The sequence below is a fragment of the Lepisma saccharinum genome, chromosome 12 (assembly GCF_977018435.1).
Source record: "Lepisma saccharinum chromosome 12, izLepSacc3.1, whole genome shotgun sequence".
Taxonomy (NCBI): Eukaryota; Metazoa; Arthropoda; class Insecta; order Zygentoma; family Lepismatidae; genus Lepisma; species Lepisma saccharinum.
Genome location: NC_139240.1, coordinates 68,158,987 through 68,175,453, shown reverse-complemented (window position 1 = coordinate 68,175,453; position 16,467 = coordinate 68,158,987). Strand labels below are relative to the sequence as shown.

General features: G+C 40.6%; 1 protein-coding gene across 2 annotated transcripts in view; it reads left to right on the top strand.

The window, feature by feature from the left end:
- f (espin protein forked) overlaps positions 1-16,467 on the top strand; it is a 438,384-nt gene that overhangs the window by 76,754 nt on the left and 345,163 nt on the right. Inside the window, exon 1 of one of the 2 annotated variants that reach the window (XM_083132569.1) lies at positions 13,448-13,543. The exons of the other annotated variant lie outside the window; for it this stretch is intronic. Coding sequence (XP_082988695.1) covers positions 13,470-13,543 — 74 coding nt within the window. The 5' untranslated portion in view covers positions 13,448-13,469. Of the gene's footprint in view, positions 1-13,447; positions 13,544-16,467 lie in introns of those variants that run through there. 2 annotated transcript variants of the gene reach the window in all.

Here is a 16,467-nt window from a genome sequence, read left to right as displayed (position 1 = left end):
CGCCCGCTGACAATAAATGACCGTTTGGACGACCTTGAGAAGAGAGGCAGTTCCGTGCAGGAGTCGTAAACAAGAAGAAAATAAGTTATCAAAACGCGTTCTCCAATTCTGTCTTTTCACCAGCGACAAACACGCTGTTTATAAAAGAGAAACCCGATAGCTCGGTGCACGATTGCGGTGTAAAAGGGGGCTGGACAGTCATGATTCCGTACGGAGGGAGGGGAATTGAGCTGTTCTTAGTACAATAAAAGTTTTTTTTCGGTTTGCGAACACCCAGGAAGCCGCGGGAGTGTGACTTCGAAGCATATCGTGCACGAATACACTGTCGTTATGGATTGATGGAAGAGTATATACCCCAAGACAAAACACGGTACACCAACCATAATTGACAAAACGCTATGATATTATCTTTTTAAGGAATCTTTGAAATAGTAGAATCGGACTTGAAATGACAGTTGTTAGATATTACAGGTTGTTATCTTAACTCTAGGGGTGGCAAAGCACTTTCTGCCCCTCCCCCCAATGCACGTAGAAGAACACATTTTATGCATATTTATGTATGTCGATCTTGCCCCCCCCCCAAATTACTTTGCCCCTTCAAAATTATCTTAACCCTTAACTACCATGTCAGAAATGTCACACTAATAAGATGCCGGGGTCTTTTTGGACCCCAAATACGTATATAGTTATATTAGAAAATATAAACTTATTTTCATGATAATGGAGGATTGTAATAAAAATTTACATCTACACTTCAGTGTAATAGTGTATATTTACCACACACTACAAATTTTAAATGATTTTTAGTGGTGCTGGAACAGAGGATAATATTTTCAAGTACCTTTCTTGCACACATGCTGATTGCATCAAATAAATGCAAAAAGAAACAAAGATTTTGTCACCCACCATCTCAGATTTTGATGAAACTTGCTGTACAGTAGGCGTCTTCAACCCGTGGCCCGCGGGCCAGAAGTGGTTCGCAGGGCCCTTTGCCGTGGCCCGCGCCCGTTTGAAAACTTAAGTACTTAAAATTAAACCAGATTAAGTAAAAAAACATAAATACAGGATATGTATTATAAGTAAAGGTAATCAATACTTACAAAAATACAAGAACGAATTTTACAATATCAATGGGAAATTTGGCAATGCTTTCTCTTTACCAGCTTGTCGATGTTGGCGCTAATGTTGGAAGTTGCTATGCGCAGAGTATTCTCGAGATGTTGGTCCGTAATCTGACTTCTTGTCTTGGACTTCACATGCTTCATTCTGGAGAAAAATTGCTCACAAAATTAGGAAGCACATCGTTGAATTTCACAATCGGTTTCCCCTTGCTTTGCATGCATTGCTGTTTCTCGGATCTTAAATCAAACACTCTTTTAAGAACCTTCCCTCTGCTCAACCAACGCACGTCACTATAATAAGTCACATCGCCGTGATCCATTTCGCACTCTTGGGTCAAAAACTCTTGGAACTGGCGATGATTCAATCCTGTTGCCCTAATAAAGTTGACGACAGTCACAGTAACTTTCATTACATTTTCAAATTCAATAGTTTTTGCACACAAATTCTGCTGGTGGATTAAACAGTGGTAAGAGACAAAATACTTTCCTTCAAGTTCCGGCGCTTTGCGTAGCAGCGCTTCAAAACCTTCCTTCCTTCCCACCATGGCAGGGTCACCATCCGTTACCACACCCTGAAGGTTGGTTAAGCTGAGATCGAAACGACGGAGCGTTTTCTTAACGGCTTCAAAAATATCAGTATGCTTCTCCTCAGTCAGACAGAATTGTTGGTCTATGCCACGGATAAAGATAGACAGTTGTGCTGTATCTTTCACATCTGTGCTCACATCTAAAGCAAGTGAATATGAAGTAAATTCGGACGACCGTGTTTTTAACGTCCCTTCAATATCAATTACAAGTTCTTCAACACGTCGTGCAACAGTTAACCCCGACAAACTCAGTTTCTTAAACACTTCTTTATTATTTGGGCACAGAATTTCCCCGGCAGCAATGAGACACTCTTTCATGAACTCGCCTCTTGACTTTTTAGCAATCTTTTCAGCTATTAAATAAATTACTTTGACGCACGCTTCGTTTTCTGCCCCCGACCTTTGAAACAAACTCTGCTGGCATTTTAAGTCACCGTACAGATGGCTCACTTTGTCCACACGAAGCTGCCCTTGAAGGTGATCAAAATGAGTTGCATGCTTTACCTCATAGTGGCGTTTCATATTGTATTATTTTGCTACTGACACTGACTCGTGGCAAATTAACACACTGGCTTAGCATTGATGGGCAGCATCTTATAGTACACAATACCGCAGTATAACTTCCTGGTCCGCGAGTGTCATTGATATTACTCGTGTGGCCCGCACTGTCTGACGGGTTGAAGACCCCTGGACAGATGTGCATCTACGCGTAAACAACGATAGTCAAAATTCTACACGTAGACTATTTTATACACGTAGATTACGTAATCTATGTAAACAACATGGCGAAAGGTGATAACTTAGCAAAGGGCGCCGTGGAAGTAAAACAAAATTATACTGCGTATCAGTTGCTGATGTGTGAGGAGAACTTTATATACGCTCCCTTCCAAATTCGAACAATTTCTCACCTAGGAAGAAACCTAATATAGGAAATATTCTAGTGTTTTATGGGAAAAAGACCATTATTACCTCACGACTGCCATCTGTTGTTGTTTTCTGCATACTATTTATCTTCATCCATAGTTGATGATAGAAGAGAAGATAAATTTTGTTGTAAATAGGGTTCTTTTGATTTCGTTAGGAACCAATATAGTTGAAAATGTCACTTTCCTTTCATGAAAGCCTTGAAAATTAATTTTAATGCACTTTAGATTGTCTACGTAGTCTATGTAAACTACAAACCAAATGTAATCTATGTAGACGTAAACTTATAGTCTACCGCACATCACTGTGTACAGCCTTACCTTATGGTTGAAAGAAACCCCCTGAAATATTTTCACTCTATCTCAAACGGTTTTAATTTTACAGCACTTCGAAATGTCATTCAATCTATGTTGTCTGTCACTGTTGAAGCTCTCGGCACAAGATACCCTGGCTTACATTTTTTTTCCTCCTCAACCAATGATCAGATCTCTTTGAAATTTTACACAAAGCTCAATGAAATAATGAGCACTTCAGAAAAAAATATATTAGCACTCAAAAGATTTCATAAAAGTCTGAAAAAATATTAATAATATACTTGTACCCTAATTTTTTGTGTGGAAAAACTAGGTTACGAAAACCTGAATGTTCAGCATGTGGGCATGGTGGAACCAAAGGTTTTTGATGTTGAAAATCATTGCAAGGACATACTCTTTCTCTACAAAGAATTAAATTTATATTTTTGTTTTTTTTTTACTCCTTGAAACGAAAATTTTTGCGTTTTTTGGATCAGGGTCAATCCATACTATGTAACGACCCTGCGTGGTCGCCACATTTAACGATCCTGTGTGGTCGCCATATTATATTTTATTAAGAAGATTTGGATAAAGAATGTATGCTAAATGTCCCTGCGAGGCGTACGCTTTTAGTTTAAATGTGTTAACGGATCCACCTCTACGATAATTAGTTTCGCTTATTATTTGACCCTGCGTGGTCGTTGCATTCTGTAAACGCTAACGGATCCACCTCTATGTTTATTAGTTTCGCTTATTATTAGACCCTGCGTGGTTGCTGAATTCAGTAAATGTTATTAATTATTGTCATTTACACTGTTCAACTCGTTGTTTAGAATTGCAGAGTCCTGCGAGGCTCATTATTAATTGTATTGTCTGAATGCCCACAGTTTTACTTTATATTAACGCGTGCATCTAGTGATTTTCCCACTAGTGTTTTCTTAATGTCACTTCTTGGAAGTTTCTCAGTACGAAGGTTGCTATATGTAAAAAAATGAGTTAGCAACGCGTACTTGTAGTTAAAATTTTCACCACCAATGCGCCGCCCCCGCGAGTATAAAGCCAGCGCAGCCAGGCCCGGAGCTCAGTTGGCTCCCTGATGTCAACAGGCAAACATGCAGGGTTAACTGGCCTCCCAGTCTGAGAACTAGAAGCCATCCCAGAAGGAAGGACGGAGAAAGAAGAAGAAGAGCCTAGCAGCAACCTACCTACCTGGTCCGCTCGCTTAGGCTGATAGGTGCCCAGGTTCTACCTGCCTGGCTTGTCTGGGAGCACCCGGACCTTCCTTCCTAACCTGCCGTCCCTTCATAGGAGACACCGGTTGGCTTGCCAATTCCCAGCTAACGCCGGGGGTGTCGCGGCATCCTTTAATCCTTTACCCTGCGCCCGTTATTCGGGAGTACAGATTGGTTTCGGCCAATTCCCGGCTGTGGTTGGGGTACTACGCACAACCTACTCTCTTCTACAGGGCAACCCGTGACGTTAGCGGCGACCAAGGCCCTAAATAAAATTAGGTCCCCCTACTCCCCCTGGCGCCTCACAGCGAGGAATAAATTGGATGTTCGCTGCCCCCCCTTATCTCTTCGAGACCAAAGGTGGTACAGGTAAAAGAACGTGCGTGGTACAGGTAAAAGCACGTGTGTGGTACAAGTAAATGCACGCGCGTAGTAAGGGTTTCAGGTAAAGACACGTGTGTAAGTTGATATGAACCTCACGGCTCATATCCATGTGCCGTTAATTATTCTGGGTTATTTTATATTAGTTAGTTCTTATTATTTGATATTTAATATTTCATATTTCATAATTTTTGATAAATAGAAAGATTATTACTAGACTTATATAATCCAATAATATTTTCTTTATTGTAACAATAAGTGTAAACGCAGCCTAATGTAATAATCTATATGTTAATTTTCTGACCGAATCTTTAATATTGGATATGTAAATCTGTGTTCTTTCACGGCAGAAAAATGTTTATGATTTAGATTGACATAGATTTCGTTTAACAACAATGGGAAGATCGAATCTGTTCTTTTAAGTTTAATGTATTCAATAAGGTTCAAGTTGCAACGGGGAATGATTAGAGTTTAGTCCTTATTAACAGAGATGAATCGTTCCCCTTATACAATTTTATTTGGTTTTGCTGCAACGTGGAAATTAGTTCAACTTTGATATTGAGATTGTGAATATAGACATTGATGAGTATTTAGTTTTTGGAAATGTCGCAAGTCGCGCTGTGCAAATTACGTAATGCTTAACAAGTGAGCATCGATTGGAAAGGTATATAAGTAAATGCGGAGCTTAGTTTGCACGCATTCCATCAGCGTCGGCTCTACGATATAAACATCTAATGACACTTGGGAATAAATATACCTGTATTTCGCCAAGCACAATTTATACTTCAAAATTTATAATGTTATGGGACGACAGGTTAGGATCGGCCGAAATCCTTTGAGGTTAATGACGCCTGCCTATTGGACATGTATTTGTCACTGTTGACCCATATATTCTCATTCTTACGGAAAAATGATAGAATTTCAGATCTCCGAACTTTATTTTGGCCTTCTTCAAAATTTATTCAACGTAGACTTATTTGGGCAAGGAAGCAAAACTAGACATGTAATGCAATATGTCTCGTTTTTCAATGGAAATGTCATCATTGGCGTGTATCTTGATGCAAGCTCTGTCTATTAACGTTTCTCGATCCCAAGTACTCAGTGGAGCCCGTAGATTCTATTCTGTTTAAAAATCCTGCCCGTATTAACATCGACACTCGTGACACATTTTGGTCGCAATACTGTAGGAAGGGGCACGTACGAAAGTTTTTGTCTGCTACTGAATGGTAGGCCGTAAGCTTCGTCTACGGTTGCAAAAACGACAGGGTTCTCTTCCCTGGTACGGCTTCCTCCTAGCGACGCACATACACACGTAACTATTCCCTGCACATATACATATTTGGATTTTCCCCGTGGAGACATGCAACAAATTAGAATTCTGGATTCATCGAATCTAATATTAACGAACAGGGGATTCTGTATTTATTTTAAATTTAAGGACATTCATGGACTGTAAATTGTAACTTGAGTGTAATGTAAGCTTTCGTATGTATTGGAAATAAACCATCTCCTGGATAAAAATGAATGAAAAGAAAGGTCAAAGTAACCTCCCAGAAGATGCAGTTGCCAATCTTAAAATTTGAGAATAGTCGTTCATTTATTTCATGATTCACCAACAACACCCTTAAGTTCTCAATGCTTTATTCACCAAGCCCGTACCTGAGAGGGGTCAGAGTATCCCATTTAGCCGTCTGAGTTTTAGCCGAGGTGAAATTAGAACATAAGGTATTTGGAAGATTGAGGCAGGCTAGGATTACCATAATTTGCAGCTCTCCGTGTGTGTGTTACTGAAAGGTTATCTATAGTGGAGAGTGAAATAACACACAGTTATAGTTATATGAACATATATATATATATATGTTACGCAGATGAATTGCGTCTTACATTAAGCTAAGGTCAACCCTCATGCGTGAATAAGCGCGCGTAACGGCCATAGTAAGTCTCGCAGGTAGGTAAGACGAGCAGAGCCGCGCTCGCTGTGAAAGAGGTTGAGTTGACAGTAGCGTCGAGACGTTCGTCGCGTCCAGTTTAGCAGCTGCCGTGCGACCGATCAGTGGTTGTACGTTTTTCTTCGCCTGTGCCTCATTTGTCCACAGTATATTTGGATATACAACTTTACGTCCGACTGGAAGTCACGTCGTCCTTGGCAAGTGGCACTGCCATTGCGTTCGTGACAATTTGCGATCCTGTCATTGCGATCGTCTCGTCGCCATTGCGTCCGTGACAAAGTGTGCAAACGGACACCCTTGTGTTGAGAATATAATAAACATATATAAATATATATATTAAGCTGGTATAGTCTTTCCTTACACCCAGCAAGTCCTGAGATATTTCTGAGTCCATGTTCTACGGCTGACAAAAACTTAGCGCCTATGGGTAGACTTTGGCCGTCCACCTAATTGCAAGGTTTAGTGTGTAAAACGCAGCCCGTGCCAGTACTCCTGCGCTGTGTTGTTAGTCTAGTGCGGAACACGTGGGGAGGACGTTGCAACTATACCGAGCACTGGTCGCTCGACCATTAGAAAAAAAATCGTTGTTTTAACCCCTATGCAAGGGTAATTCAAAACAGGCATTACTTTTCTACAACTTGACTTTGTTTGAAAATGGCGGGCATTTTTGTTTCATGACTTGCTGCATTTTGGCCTTTTCAGACAGTACCTACAGATGGGTGTAGTGGACGCGCATACATCTGCTACATGTTTACATACTTCAGTAATTGACTTTCGTTTCAGAATTCCACTATATACTTCCTTTTATACTCTCGTCTAGTTTCTTCTTGTAATACCATGTTTTGTTTCTTTTAAATATAACAAATGGCAATGTTATTTTAGTTTTCAGTGACGTCACTCTGTACAAAAGCTACTGATACCATTGTCGTGATTTTCAATATTCGAAAGCCTATCAGAGTTGCTGATTGGTCGGATCTACACGCGATAGGGGAAGTAATAGGCCGGATAGAAAAGTCACGTGAAACTGTGATGTACGTTTCAGTTCAGTGTTTCGTTTGGTGGTTATATACTTCGTTCGAAACAACCATTTTCTGTCGGTACGGCTTTCTCCCAGTATCTGTCGGCATTGATGTCCTGTCCTTGCGGTAAAAACTCGAAGAGGAGGGCACCTTTCAATCAGCATGTTAGAGCTGCGATCTTTCTACTACCACTGCAGCAAAACGACTGCAGCCACATACCACGTCTTCCTACCAGCATACGCGCATCGCGCCAAGACAACTAGCGCCGCGTACGGACGTCACCGGAACTTACTTTCTGGACGAGCCTCGTATTTGATAATTTTAAGTAATTCACAGTGTTTATACGAAGACAGCTTCAACATTCATTTACATACTTCCTTTCAATATAATACGAGAGAATGTCGTGAAACTGTACGCGGCATTGAAAGATGTTTACGCTTTCCACGAATCATAATGCTGTATAAACGAAACGCGAATGTGCGTAGTCACTTATTTTGAAGATGCCAATTCGAGAATTCCAACTGTCTTCAAGAAGACGATTTTGCCACCTTACCTAGATTCGCGCTATTTATCGCGAAAACGTTAATCTTCCATTGATGACGTCCGTCGTGACTTTCTTTTCAGTACAAAACACTTCCCCCCATCATCTTTGGGTTGAGCCCACCACACTTAGTATGTCGTCATCCCCTCATTCACCGCTACATCTACTCATCTTACTCAGCCGAAATTGTGGTTACGGGAAAGAAAATAGCTGAGTTACTCGACAGAGTTCCTCGCCGTCATTGTTAGAAGGACAGTGATTCGTAAGGTTGCGAGTGACTGTCTAACAAAGATGTATAGGATTTAGGTATTGGGGCCAGTCTGTTGGTTGGCACTATCAACAGCTGTGGATTGTGGTGTTCATGAGAAGCACGATTTTACCTGCGTTTTGTCGTCATGGCATCAAGGTATTCTTGCTTCATTGTCAAAAAGTTGTGCACGCTTCAGTCATCTTTAATTATTTCTTCGTACTTTGGAATGCACCAGAGGTGCTATCTCTCTCCTTACGTTTTTCTGTCCCTCTTTCATTATTTCTCTATCCTTTCCATATTTTTTTATTTCATTGTTTCTTTAATCCTATCCCTCTTTCTCTTCGTTCTTTCTTACCTACATCTTTGTTTTCTCTCTGTTTTTCTATCCTCATTATATTTCTATCTCTGTTTTTCTCTACCCCTCTTTCTCGTTATCTCTCCCCTACATAGTTCTTTATTCCCTGCTTCTCTATCCTCTCACATTTTATTTATCTTTCCTTCTTTTCTCTCTCTCTATCTCTCCCTATCTTTATCTTAGTCTCTCTCTCCTTTTCTGTTTCTCGATCCAATCTCTTCCTTTCTTTCTCTATTCCCTTCCTCCTTTCTTCTCTTTCACTATCCCCTCCCCTACTCTTCCTCTTTTCTCTTTATCTTTTTCTTCTTTCCCTCTCTTTGTCTCTGTTTCGCTATTCTCTTCTTTCTCTTTCTTGCTCTTTCATTCTCTCTCTCTCCCTTCTCTATCCCCTTTTCTTTGTCCCATTCTTTCACCACCAAACAGAGGAAGCAAAGAATAGAGAGGGAATGATAGAAAGGAAGAGGGAAAGAATAACCGAAGAAATAAACAAGGGAGAGGGGTCGAGGGAAAGAAATATAAACTCATGCCTACTTAAAAAAAATACGTTTACGTTTATATGGATTAAACCGAAGAATTATGCCATACTTAGCCACGGCTACCTTGACGCACATTGCTTTTATAAGTCAAACAACCAAGCGTGAGATAGGAACAAAGGTATATCGTAACAAGTAGAACTCAAACATGGCAACGATTTGTAATTCGAAGTACGCGTTCATTCCAGATGAATATTCAAACGACCAAAGTACAAGGAAGATATAACTGTTCTGAACGGTAAAAACCTGTGTTCATTGGCAACAGGGTGAATCATATAAAAGTGTATGCTACTTGTGTTGGCTGATTCCACTTGCACCAACTCGATTTTTGGTCGAATTGGGTATTTAAATAAAACGCATGTGCATAATGTGTATATGGTCAGACGGGAGTATACGTGTGATCATATTATTCCTCGCGTTCGATTCGATACTTTGACTGATTACAAGAAGTTAAGTCATTTCATACTTTTTGCTCCCAAACGTAACGGAAATTCATTTCTTGATAATCTTGTGTCAATGAACGTTGATAATCCTTTATACGTACAATGCGTGTCGTACAGCTGTTGACTTCAACAGTTTGTGGAAGGCATCATGATAAACGGAACTTGATTCTTCGATTGGTAAGCACATCAGAGACTCTGTATTTGGAAGACAGGTAAGGAATCATTCGGTTGATATACTGACTCTGCGATTGGAAGGCTAGCAATGGATCCTTCGAATGACAGGCGATCAGGACTGTGATTGGAGGAACGACGGTAAATCGTTCGATTGATTAAGCAATCATGGACTCTGTGATTAGAAGACCGGCAGGGGATCCTTCGACTGAGCTATCAGGAACTGTGTGATTGGAAGACCGGCAGGGGATCCTTCGACTGACTAAGCAATCAGGAACTGTGTGATTGGAAGACCGGCAGGGGATCCTTCGACTGATAAGCAATCAGGAACTGTGTGATTGGAAGACCGGCAGGGGATCCTTCGACTGATTAAGCAATCAGGAACTGTGTGATTGGAATACCGGCAGGGGATCCTTCGACTGATTAAGCAATCAGGAACTGTGTGATTGGAAGACCGGCAGGGGATCCTTCGACTGATTAAGCAATCAGGAACTGTGTGATTGGAAGACCGGCAGGGGATCCTTCGACTGATTAAGCAATCAGGAACTGTGTGATTGGAAGACCGGCGGGGGATCCTTCGACTGATTAAGCAATAAGGGACTCTGTCATTGGAATACTAGTAGTGGATCCTTCGACAAATAGACAGGATTCAGTGACAGTTAGGCAGGCAGAAATTAACTGATTGAAAAACAGGCTGGGAGTTCTTCAGTTGACAAGTTGGGCGGGAATTCAATGATTGTTTTAAAGACCTAACCACAGCAAGCAGTATGAAGGTGGGAGCTCAGTTATTTCAAGACGTTATGGAGCGTACGATAGCAAAAACAATATCTCATGTAGTAAACGGAGATAATACGTGAATTAAGTCATTGTAAAATACTGTATCAGCTGTGACGTCATGTTAAGGAAACATTCGGGTGTCCATACCGATGAAATCCTTGCGTTTTATCTTCAAGTCATTGAAATGTGAAAATGCAGCCGGGAGGTTCAGTGTTCAATACGCAGTTTTTGTAACAGCATGGGAGACACGTTACTTCTACAGACCATGAAGACCTTAAGTCCACACGAGCTGACGCGGAACATGTGTGTCAGTCAGGCGGTATGCACTTGCTGGGGCGTGGCGCCCAACAGTAAGCTAACACGATTACGAGAAAAATAATTCCTCGTGTTCTTACATGTATACCGGGCGGGAACGGTGTTGCCATATCCATGTCCAAGGTCTTTAGAGTGGATGGTCATATTTCTCAGTCTGTTTTGACAGCTGGATGGTGTATTATAATCTCGTCTTTTTAAAGATACGCGGTTAGGTTTGAAATAGCCTAACCTAAGACTCCATCATATAGGCCTCCTGGATGGCGTAGTGGTAATGTCATCGCCTTGTAATCAAGGGTTCCCGGGTTCGATACCACTTGAAATTGTAAGCCCACTCTCGATTAGCCTTATGTGCATAAAGTGGACTTCTGATAGCAAATAAACTCGACGGCATACTGGTAAGGTAGTCGCCTTGTAATCAAAGGGCCCTGATTTCGATACCCGGTGGAGGCTCGGATCCCACATTATACATTAGGTTCAGTACGGATTAGCCTATTTGTGCATAAAGTGAACTTAAACCTCAAATGTCTCAATCATACACATACTATTAAATCCAAAAGAAAATTACGTCATATTACCAGTAACCTAGAATATTACAAATCTTGAATTATTGTAGTTTCGCTTAAATAGGGTATCCACATTCACTGAACTCAAGACCCAAGTGATTTTCAAAACTCATTTTTAACTTAATGTTCACCTGAAATAAATGTAAAGCAACAAATTTTTATAATGTTTTAGCGTGATCCTACAGCAAGGAATAAATAACAATTTAGATCTGAAACAGTACATTTTCCTTAATTTAATTACTAGTGACTTTTAAGAATATTCAATATTTCCCCCTGAAAATATTTAATTTAACAGTGCTTTTGCTGTTATTTATTCTTTGATAATACTACTGCGCCATCTGTTGCATCATTTATGAACTACCTAGATAGCTCATTAAATTAATGTCACTGACACGATTGTCTATGATCGAATAACATGGAAAGTTATTCTAAAGTTATAGGACTTGAACGAAGGCCTAAGAAATACTAATTTAATGAGAACTTAGAAGGATGAATAGAATTTATTTTCCTCTTCCAAGCTGTTAGCTACCACAGCTTTGAAATTTGTGGTACCGAAAAGAAATATCTTCTAATACTATTTCAATGCTGCACACACTACGTAGCTTCGTTTGTCTGAGCGATTCGAAAATCAACATCACGTGACCTCGCGTGATGATTTGGAATTAGGGCTTTAACTTTAGAATCTGAGGATCTAAATATATTCTCAAATTCAATCTAATTCGACAAATATAATCATGTGTCAAAATCGGTGTCAAGTGAGTGAGTGAATCTTTGTTAGGTTTTGTAATCAATACAAATTTATAATCCACTTCGCATTGATGCATTTATCTAACAATTGATGTGAGTTGTTATTTAGCGTCGCTTTTCTGCCACTGTTGGCTAATCGCGGCGATGAGGATTACTGATGGCATGGTGAAATTGATGAAGGGACACGTAAAGAGTCGAACCCGCAACCCATGGCACTAACCACATCGTCACGAGGAACAGCTATCTAAGAATTGAGTCAGTATTGAATACCACGTCATTGGTTGATACCTCAAGTGTTTCCGGTTCTGAAATCTTACTAGCTGCACTGTGAAAATAATTCTGTTAAAGCGGCACGAACAGTGGTCAAAAGGGATAATGACCAATTGCAGTTGATTCACACATGTTGTCTTGGCGTTGTCTTGTCATCGTTTCCTGGACTGATTGATTTGCTTTATTTTACTTCGCTTTTTGTTCCACTTTTGGCTAATTTGCGAAGATGGTAATGAATGATGAATGGACACTCACAAACATCCATGCCCAGGTCGGGATTCGAACCCGGGACCCCTGGAGAGAGGAGGTGGATAGAGAGAGATGGGTTGGCTGGCTACTCCCCGGGAATTCTTCGAATTCCTGGAATTCTTTGGAAATTTTCTCCGTAGTCGTGAAAAGTTGCAGAAACGTTTAGAAGGAAAAGTACAATGTATGGATTACTGGATTGACATGGATTGATTGATTGCTTTGGTGTTTTAAGTCAACTTTATGCACAGTAAGGCTAATCGGGACTGGACCTACAGTTTAAAGTGGGATCCGAACCACTCTGCCTACACCGGGTATCGAACCCGGGACCCTTTGATTGCAAGGCGACGACGCTACCACTCCGCCATCGAGGAGGTCCGAGAGTCATATTGTTAGCCACCAATGACTCCACTCTGTGCATAAAATTATGACCTTCGCGGATCAGCGACGGTTGTTTTGGCAACACAGCACGATGCGCACCACGCTCCACGGTTTTTCTCACGGTTCGAAACACTCCATCATCCATAGCCGCGCTTCGTTGTCGTTTCTTGGCCACCGAATGTAGTGAGTGTGTAGTTAGCTGCTGTTTTGGTTTGTCTGTGATTTCTTCACCCCTTTCCTTTCGTCTGATCGTTCACACACCCCCAGCCTCCCCGCGACACACCCTGTCACCGATGACCAACTTTGTATACTCGCGCCGGAACTACCGTCGCGTTTGGTTGGACGAGGTGGTGCAGTGTGACGTCACGTTGATGCAGTCCAGGGATGCACGATCGGCCTACAATCAACCGATGGAGTATGCGCTGTTCGAGTCCCGTTTCACAAGGTACCGTATTGGGTGTTTTCTTATTACATATATGTTGTGGTGTGTATTTACGTCGCTTTTCTGGAAGTGTAAAATGTTGGGCAATATCTAAATGATATATCGCGATATTCAAAAATATCGTCCCAGGGGTACATGAACGACTGCAGGAGGGTACGTGATCATCTCGGAAGAGAAATGGGGGCCGTTTACCCACTGTACCCCCTCGAGAATTACGGCGAATCTTTTTAACCCACAGATTTGAATGTTTTACATAATGTAAAAGTGGTTCCAGCGTTAGCAAAGTAGAAATAACGGAGATATTTGATCCCAAAGAATGGCCCACGTAAGTTAAAACCTGCAATTTCGGAGTACTTTCGTCGCTTTTTGTTAGTAAAAACTGTGCATGTACACTAAAGTAGCGAGAGAACACGCCGAAAATAACAATCAGTACCAAAACCTAACAATCCTGACCTGACTACGTAAAATTGTAGCTGCTGTTGTGGAAAGTCGTTTTGGGTGCTATATTCACTTGCGCGAAGCCTTCTGCTTCACAGTAAAGTAACACGCTAAGGTAACAACACATTTCCGAGAGCAAAAATCAACTGAAAACGTTCATAAACAACAAAATATTCATAAACCGTGCAAGATATTTAACTTTCTCTAGGGGGTACAGAGGGTCAAGGGTACCGAGAAATGTCGAGAATACCCACACGACAACATATCTGCTGCAGGTGTGTAGAGCAGACTTCACAGCTTTAACACTCCAACAGAAAAATTAGGCTGATTTTGTCACTGACACACTTATCTTTGATCCATATGTTTTGAAACAAAATACTCGTTGGAAATCTAAAATAGACTATATATGGAGCCGAATCTCAATAAAAATTGACAATACAACTTCAAAATTGTGCTTGCCAGTTTGTTTGCAAACTTATTTTTGCTCTTTACTTTTTTTTCAATAACTCCGGAAAAAAAATATATGAAAGAAACTATCTTTCTTATGTACTTCTTAGCATACATGTGTTTCACATTTTTATTCTTGTAACTAATCAAAAAGATTGCAAGCGTTGGAACACCCAATAAAATAATAAACGTAGGATTCTAATGTATATTTGTTTACCATCTTTCCACATACAGCCCGAATGCCATTTTGCCCTATTGTGGATTCACGCCTCCAACATATCAAAAACCAATCAGGCAGCCAAAAAACATCTCCAAAATCCACTATTTGGAGAAATGTTATGGTGGGGGGGGGGGTACATTCAACTTTTAGTTATGACTAGGGGTAGGATTTTCATGACTTGGCGTATTTTTTTTCGTAAGTGTGATGTGATCCCCCAAACGTATAGAAATTCATATTTTAAGGACATATTTTGGCATATTTGGCCATTTTTGAGTGATATATCATATTTTGATGGATTTTCGGTCATATTCAGCATATTTTTTGTTATTTTCAAGAAATATGCAGTCATTTTCGAAGTGGATTCATTCTTACTCCCATGTTTACTCAAGAGTTTTTCTTTTCTTTTTTTGGACTGTAGCAAAATCTTTTTCATTTTTATTTGATAATTTAGAGAAAGTATTCATTGTGCATTGCAACTCAGGGCTCATAAAGTGAACCAAAAATAGTACATATGTGAAAATATCTCAGCATATGTTAGATATTGATGTTTGAAACATCCCAAGGGTCCCGGGTTCGAATCCCGCTCGGGCTTGGTTGTTTGTGAATGTCCATTCATCAATTTCATCACTCATCCCCATCTTCGCAAATTAGCCAAGAGGCACAAAACGCGAAGTAAAATAAACCAAATCAATCAAATTATTGTGAATATTTTGTAAAGTTTTAGGCCATAAGAGCATATTTCATTTTGCATATTTTGGTAATTTGTAGGTCATAAAAATCCTAGTCCTAGTTATGACTAAAGGGTGCAATGAGAAAGAAGTTTGAGAGCCACTGAACTAGACGATATATCGTCACGATATTTTGGCGTTATGTATCGCCGATATCACCGTACGGAAAATATATCGTATCGACTGTGACGATATTTTCTTGATGATATATCGCGATAACAAATTCTCGATATCGTCCATCTCTAGAGGTGACTCTTTCCGAAGACTCTCCCTTCCACGTTGTACACTTAGGACTGCATTTTTGCAGACTAAGGGGGCTCTGGCTCCTAGCCAGGATAGTTCTCTGTAGGAATTGTGTTCCGTGGTCCATATGATTTTGTGATTGACTACTTATCCATTTCAGAGCCGCAGTGGTCTAGTATATTCCGCGTATTGTCCCATTATTCCTCCCACCTCCCCAATCGAGTGCACCCCATATGGTACTTAACTGTACACGATGCTATCGTCACCAGAGTACGATTGCAGAGATACCTTACGGCAGACGACTTGTACCAAATGTGCACAGGATGACACCTTAGTGCATCGACTGACGACATGTGTGACAGTCGTGTAACATTGGAAACACCTTAAGAAGTTACTTGGGACCATATGCCGCCACTCCCCGAACGACTTCACGGTGAACCATTTATTAACTCCAGAGTTTCAGTATTTTCCTCTCACAAGAACACGTGCAGTTCAATTTCTCATAGGGCATTACTAGGGACATTGAATTTTCGCGATGCGCGAAATCGCGAAATGTGAAAAAAAGATTCAATTTTGAACATTCTGCACGTAACTACACCCCCAATGATGAAATATACATGAGTTTTATTCGCGAAGTAACGCGAAATGTGTGCTTTTCCACGAAATGAACGCTTTTTCGCGAAATAACCGTGAAATATCATCAAATTAAGTAGGAAACGCGCAAAAACCGGCAATCGAGGTTGCGCGCGCAAACTGTCGATTTGTAACGAAACGTTTGCTTAAAGTTTCCTACCACTAGCAGCTGAAGAACGTTTTATCTTCGATCACATCAGGAAGACGCTGCAAATTGG